This window comes from Struthio camelus, chromosome 28, assembly GCF_040807025.1.
Source record: "Struthio camelus isolate bStrCam1 chromosome 28, bStrCam1.hap1, whole genome shotgun sequence".
NCBI classification, from domain to species: Eukaryota; Metazoa; Chordata; class Aves; order Struthioniformes; family Struthionidae; genus Struthio; species Struthio camelus.
The window spans coordinates 3,117,560-3,124,886 of NC_090969.1; the positions used below are offsets into that span (position 1 = coordinate 3,117,560).

At 52.8% G+C, this 7,327-nt stretch overlaps 1 protein-coding gene across 1 annotated transcript; it reads right to left on the reverse strand.

Annotated features, from left to right (window-relative positions):
- Window positions 1–3,021: 3,021 nt before the first annotated feature.
- HOXC13 (homeobox C13) lies at window positions 3,022–6,163 on the reverse strand. The gene is made up of 2 exons (XM_009677086.2): window positions 5,521–6,163; window positions 3,022–3,278 (listed from the first exon to the last, which is right to left on the reverse strand). The coding sequence occupies exons 1-2, from the start codon at window positions 6,161–6,163 to the stop codon at window positions 3,022–3,024; spliced, it is 900 nt and encodes a 299-aa protein (XP_009675381.2).
- Window positions 6,164–7,327: the final 1,164 nt, after the last annotated feature.

Genomic DNA, 7,327 nt, shown 5'->3' on the forward strand with positions numbered 1-7,327 from the left:
AGATAGACACACACTGAGCAATATATTCACTATCGGGATGTCGGATTTGGGCTTGTCTGGAGTTGCATTTATGCATTTCAATGTCTGCACACACAGCAACAGGGCGAGCACTTTTTTTTAAATCTAGTACATATATTTTCTTGGCTATTGTGCTCCAGCCGTGAATTTGCGAACTGTTTCTGCACTGCCCATGACCCTGCAAAGCAATGCAGCGCAGGTTTCTTTAAAAAAAAAAAAAAACCTAATTCCACCCTAGAAGTGGGGGTGGGTTTCTCAAGGTATTGCAACATTTACTAGCTGAGCATCTTTAAAAAGAAAAAACAAAACAAATCCAATCTCTGCCTGTCTTTCCAAATCACTGAAGCTCTCGTCCTGCAAAAATAAATAAATGAATAAATAAGCACAGTCAGATCAAGCACCTCCGTTCATCAGCTCGAAGAGGTTAAAGAGCTCCCAAATCTTCTCGAGGTTGCGGGAGCTAAATACTAGGAGAAAAAAAAAAATCCCCCTCTTTTTCCCGGACACCCAAAAGGATGGGGAGCGTGAAGCAGGAGCTCCAGCCCAGTTTAGCGGACACAGAGCCTCCTTCACCCGTGCAAAATAAGCCACTGACCGTAGCTGTTTCCCACCTTTTGTGAGATTCGGGATCACTCTAGGAAATTTCCAAAGGTATATGGGGCTTTCCCGACTTTTGCATTTGTAATATAGGCTCCGAGGTGCACGCTTTGTCATTGCACCGAATACAAGGAGATACATAATGTCTCCGCACTCTCTGCATATAACCAATGTCTACACACCCTCTGCGTTTGTAAAGCAATATATGCCTCCGTACATACACACATACCATTTAAAACACACCCCTACAGAGGAACACGCAGGAGATCTACACATCATTACATATAATAATATAGCTGGTTGTGCTTGTATATGTCTATGCAAGTATGTATCTATAAAGCAGAAGTTCTCAAATATTATATATTATATATAATATACCTATATATACACAGAGATACGCAGAGCGTTTTAATACACACTTATATAAATTACATGCACACAGCTATGCTTCACACACATACGTGACTTACATGTATATTCTATACGTATACCGATGCCCAAATCATTCAAAGCAGCGGATGCACACTGTTATACGCACACACCATTATATACGTTTGTGTAAATATATATATATGTATTTATATATATATATATGTATATGCACACACATGTACTTCTGCATATGAACTTGAACACCTAGCGGATCTATGCGCATATTTATGCAGACACCGATGCTAATTTTTCCCTGGATTGCTTTATATCGCTTGTTCCTGCCGCTTCTTTCCTCCTCCTATAAATATTCGCGCACACATTCAAAGCAAATTTCAGCCGCAATAACATTGTTTTGGGTTGTATCATTTAAAAAGCCCCCCTCCTTTTTTTTTTTTTTTGGATCATTTAAGGAGGTGATTAAATCTAACAGATATTAAGGTAGATTGCAATCCGCCTACGGAAACAATTTCCTCCCTCTCGGGGCTGCGGGGCTGGCTCGGGACGCGCAGCTCCGCGGGCGCGGAGCCGGCAGGGCGGACGGCTCCGGCGCGGCCCTGCTCCGCGGCGCGAAGGCAGGTTGCGAGATTTTTATCTCGGGCCGGAGCTGAGTCAGACAGGTTTAGCAAAAGGCATCCTTTGAGCCAGATCCCTCTCGCGCTCGGGAGATTTAAGGAGATTAGAAGCGTCTCCGGAAAGTCATCGCGCCTTCACCCTACTCGGGTGGATAATTGCGGAGCTGAGTAAAATAAGGAGAAAAAAAAAAAACTTGCTTTGGCTGGGCTCAATCTCCATGTATTTTTCTTTCTCTCTTTCTACTTACCGTGGGAAGCAGCCCTCCTCTCCTTGGGGACACACATCTGCGCCCCGCATCCTTCGCCCGATTTGGGGGGGGGGGTCCCTTTTTTTTTTTCCTTCCCTTTTCTGCCCAAATCTTCAGGGCTCAGGTCCTCGTCTCCTCTCCTTCGGGCGACCTGCTGTGCCGAAGTTAGAATTTGGGCTGTATTTGCAACTAGGCAAAGAGCAAGCGCCTCGAAGGAGGTCCCAGGAGGAATTAAAAAGGATAAAGGGCTGCGCTGCTCGGGTGCGGGCGTACAAAGAGGGGCACAAACGGTTGACGGCCACCCTTTCTCCAGGCCAAAAAAAAAAAAAAAGGTATTTATTTTTAGGAAATGTATTCTGCATTCGGTACATCTCATCTGCACACCACAATATTATATACATATACAAGACATTAAAAAAATGATGCTTTTACATATCGAAAGAACACTGTTGATAATTAGTCGATTTAGAGAGGGAAAGGAACAAAACAAGACCCAAAGACAATACTGAGCATTTTCCATATTGTCAGCGGAGAGCAGACATTCCAGTTTTACGGCAGAGATAGAGAAACCCTCATGAGAAGAGACCAAAAATAGTATTGTACAGGAGCTCACTTTCGTGTGTGACCTAAATTAGTGTTTGTTAGTTTGAAGTGATACAGAGGAACGATTTTCTTCCCACAATAGCAGCCTTATTTGTTTTTTTTTTCAGTCCCTAGAGACGAAAGAAGACAAAGCTGTTGCAACTCTTTTCTCCGTACATTTTACATCAGTGTGTGAAACAGTGAAAGATATGAAAGATTCATCACTGGAGAGGGGATCGGACTATACAGCGTTACAAGGTGACACTCAGAGTTCATCTCCTTTAACGTAACTACACTTTCAGCTTATTATTTTAAAAAATGTACACAGTTGAACCTCATCAACGGATTTCTCGGCGCAAGAACCGGATATTCACAGTCAGCGAATGGGACAGAGGGACAAATCAAAGATGCGTTGGGTATTTGTGTGTGTGTGGGGGGGTGCATTTCCTAATGTCGATTTTTAAATAATTTCCAATCAGCAGAGGTCCAATGATGCCGTCAGACCAACTACCAGATAAATATTTATGCGTCTTGCTTGCTTTCTTTGCCCTCCCTTCTGAAATCGTCCTCTGTCAGGTTGTGTGGAGGTGCGCTGTCTTGGATTTGCTCACTACTTTCTTCTCCTTAACCCTCCGGTTCTGGAACCAGATGGTCACTTGGCGCTCGGACAGGTTGGTGGTGGCCGAAATCCTCCTTCGCTTCTCTTTGGTGATGAATTTGCTGGCCGCGTACTCTTTCTCCAACTCTTTCAGTTGGATTTTCGTGTAAGGGACCCTTTTCTTCCGTCCCCTCCGATAGCTGCTCACTTCGGGTTGCAGGGGGACCACGTCTGCCAAAAAAAAAAAAAAAAAAAAAGAGAGAGAGAGAGAGGAAGAGGCGTTGTTACTTCATCCCAGGGCATGGGACGGTGCTTTCTCCATGTCGAGGAAGGAAGGAAAGAAGGAAGGAAGCAAAGAAAAAGAAAGAAAGAAAAAAAATAGAAAAAGAGGAGGAGGAAAATGTGGGAAAAGGAGAGCGAAAAGGAGAAGGGAAAAGGAGAGAGAGGGAAAGCAAGGCAAGACAAAACGCAGGCAGCGAGGAGAATATTAGTACATTCAGTTGGGGAAAGGACGGTTTTCTTGGCTGTCTACTCTAATAAACATGGAGCACCGAGTCAATTCAATGTGCAAAGATAATGGAAGGGACCTTCCAAGTAGATGCATTTCAGATAAGGTTTCTCCTCTCTTTTTTCCCCCCTCTTGCTTTTCTTTTTATCCTCCTTTTTTATTTGCTCGGCAGCCCACAGGAAGTTTTCGCAGGACCTTTCCCACCCACCGTAGACGTGTGCCGCAATGGCCGTGCTGTGGAGACAAGTGCCCACCTCGCACCCAGCCCCTCCTGGGGGGTCGGGGCACCCGAGACCCCACTCGAGAGGACAAAAACCACCCTCAAATCTCCCCTCCAGGGCCATTTTCCCAGGGAGGGAGATACCCCATGCTCTGCGAAGGCACTGTCTGGGAGATGGTCACCAGAGATGCTGGAGTATCCTCCCCCCTGCCCAGCTGGTCCTAGGGGTGCAAAGCCCCCTCCCCGAGCTCTGCTGACACCCGCAGCGCCTTCTCACCACCCTCCCCTGGCTGCAGGGGTGGCACTCGGCTGAAGTGAAGTGAGGATAGGGAGCGCTCCCTCCTCTCCTTGGCAAGCACCAAAGCCCAATCATCGCTGACATGAGCTAATTCGGGAGCCTAAAAGCACCTTTGGGGCGGCTGCTGCCTTTGGTGCTTGCCAGCGGAGGGAAATTTGGGGGCCCCGGTGCTGAGGATGCCACCAAAAGGCCCACGATGGGCTGTGAGGTGCGGGCAGAAATGCCCTTCATGGACATTCATCAGCGCTGCATGCAGCTGGGAGAGAAAGCATGGGGCTAGGGGCTCCCCAAAATGAAGCTTGAATGGCCAGATCCTCTCCCAAAACACATGCTCATCACTACATCCAAAAGTGCCACATTTTTTCGCCATCCCAGAGGCATCCCTGACATAAATTTCCCCAGAAAACTCCCCAGAAAGCCCCTTCCTCCAATCCTCTTTGTCCCAAACGAGTAAAATAAATAACCCGATGTTCCCTCCCGCACCTCCCACCCAGGGCTAACATGACCCATCCCTGCTCTCCATCCAAGAGGGCCACGGAACTGAGTGGTTTTTTCCCTCCTCGTGTTGTGGTCATATGTTTTTTTTTATCCTGGAGGCTGTGACCTTCCCCACCCAATGGTGGGACCCCCGGGGCTGGAGCGAGGTGCCAGGAGGAAGGAGGCACCATCACCTTCCTCCCTCGCTCCCATGGAGGGCACGGAGGGGACCTGGCCGGGCTTGGCCAAAGGGGAAACGTAGCATGTGGCCAGTAAATGACTAAATGACTTCTTCCCTTGGTGGCCCAACAAAAAAATATGGTCCTGAGCCTTTTGGGTTTTTTTTTTTTTGGCTTCGTAGCTTGTTTGGGGGCTGTCACTGCGGCAGGATGCCCGACTCGGCGGCAAGGTATCGCTGGTCGCGCTCAGCCCTTCTGCCTCGCTCCTTCCCCTCCTCACCAGCTCCATTTGTCACTTGACACTTCTTCCTCTAATTGTGGGTAACTGCGATGTGATTTACTGTACCAGCACCAGATGCTTCTCGTTTTGGGAGCAAAACATTAGAGAGAAGGGTGTTTTTCTTTCATTTTTTCTGCTTTTTTTTTTCTTTGTTAGCTCTAGAGAAGTGGCGAGCAGAGGAGAAAATGAAGAGAAACGCACCAAGAGACGCTGTTAGGTGAGGCAACAAGAGGGAGGGGAGAAGAAAGGGGAGAATTAAACGGCAAAGTTACTTTCCAAGCAAGCTCATGGCGTGTATTTTGCTTCAGAAAGGATTGCTTCACCTTCTTTCCTATACATGTTGGTACACATTGCCTCGCACAGGAGGCATTCCAAAGCGATTTCTTTCCCTTTAATTATATATACAGGCTTACAGGGAGATACATATATACGCACACACTCATATGCGCGAAGCCCGACGTAGTTTTTAGCCGGCGCTTAGTAAGCAGGCAAGCATCTGAGCGGAGCCTACCTGGGAAAGGTGATTTCCAGAGATGTGCCGACTGCGATTGCTCTTTGGAGCAGTACATTTGCCCGTCCCAGCCATTGGAAAGAGCCCAGTGCTGGTAGCCTTCCATGGGAAGCAAAGCGTCGTGCCTCGGTTCCGGGTGGCCCCCGAGAGCCGGCACCACGGACATGTCCAAATAGCCGGGGACCGTCTGGTAGGAGCTGGCAAAACCCGGGTAAAAGGCGAACTCTTTGGCCCTCGACGGGAGCTCCTCGCTGGGCAGGGGGCCGCCGCCGGCCTCGGGGTATTTGTCGCCCGGGTGGTAGGAGCAGGGTTTCTGCTGCAGGTTCACGCCGTGCGAGTGGGACAACCTGCAGCCGTAGTAGCTGCCGCCGAAGGGGTAGCCGTAGCCCAGCGCGGCGCTGGAAGCGGCGGCCTGCGGGCACTGCCGGGGGGGCTCAGCGGGGGCCAGCTCCGCGTAGCCGCCCGCTTGAGGCGGCGGCGGCGGCGGCGGCGGGGGGCCGAGTCCCGGTGGGGGCAGCATCTCCCGGCAGGGCCCCAGCGCCTCCATGGCGGGGCGCGGGCGGCTCTTGTCATGCGGGGCGTCCTCGCAGCGGCACACGAGCCCGTCGGGCCAGCGCGGGGGGAGAGCGAGCGGCGCCGTCATGCCGCGCCCGGGCGGCCGCCGCCGCCGCCGCCGCCTCCTCCTCCTCCTCCGCCGCCGCCGCCGCCGCCGTCGGGGGAAGCACCGCGCCGCGCCCCGCCGCGCCGCGACCCCCCCAACATATCGGCGCCGCGCGCGCATGCGCCGCCGCCGCGCCGCCGCCGCTCCATTAAGAAATCCGCCGCGGCCACGCCCCCCGCCCCTAAATACCCCCGACGGCCCGCCCACGTGATCTGCCCCCCCCCACCCCCAACTCCCCACGCCGCCGCCTCTCCACGCGCGGGGACGGGGCGGAGGGGAGCGCCGCTCCTCATTGGCCGCCCGGTCTTAAAGGCGGCGGGCGGCCCCCTCCTCTCTCCCCCCCCCCCCCCACGGCTCACCCCACCCCTGGGAGGGCGCCGCTGTCGGCCGACACAAAGAGGCGCGCGTGGCCGCGCGCGTGGGGGGTCCCCCCTGCCTCGCCATACCGCGGTGCGGCTCTACCCCCCCCCATCCCCGCGCGGAGATTGATCCCCTCGCCAACCCCGTCCACGACGCAGAAGGCGACGCTCCCGCTCCCTACCGCCGCGTTATTTCGAGCGGGTGGGCAGAAAAGCTTCCCCCCTCCTTCCCCCCCTCTTCTTCCCCCCAAATGGCCCTTTTGCAGGGAACGGGGCTGGACCTGCCGGCTCTTCCCCGTCGCAAGGTGCTTCCCCCACTCCCCCTCACCCGCACCTCGGCAAAAACCAAGCCCACATTCCCCCACTCCTTTTTTTTTTTTTTTTGATGCGTGAAGCCAAAAAATGGTTTAATTTCCCGGGTTCCGCACACGCGCCGTGGGGAGGCTGGGAGAAGGCGTTATAGCGTTTAATAGCTCGGTATTAAACATCTCCGCGGCGACGTGGGGTGGGGAACAAAGCGGAGCGACGGGCCAGGCTGATTCAAGCGCCCTCGACTCAGCCCCCCTCCCCCCCCCCCCGGGTTTTGTTTTGTTTTAAGCCTGGGCCGGGCTCCGGGGCCGAGGGGTTTTCCCTGAAAAGCGCAAAAAGCGAAACCGCAGGTTGCTGCCTGGGAGAGGACTCGCACGAGGTGCCCTGGGAGCGCAGGGCGGCGGTCGGGGCTCGCAGCCGTCGGGAACACGCAAAGGAAGAGATTGTGGCGGGGGAAAGACTCCAAAATTTTCAGCGA

What these genes read in the sequence shown, in the direction of transcription:
- HOXC13 (XM_009677086.2), bottom strand. Translation starts at nt 6,163, where the DNA reads ATGACGGCGCCGCTCGCTCTCCCCCCGCGCTGGCCCGACGGGCTCGTG. An exon ending in CTGGAAATCACCTTTCCCAG is followed by an intron (nt 3,279 to 5,520) that starts GTAGGCTCCGCT and finishes TTTTTTTGGCAG; the next exon opens with ACGTGGTCCCCCTGCAACCC.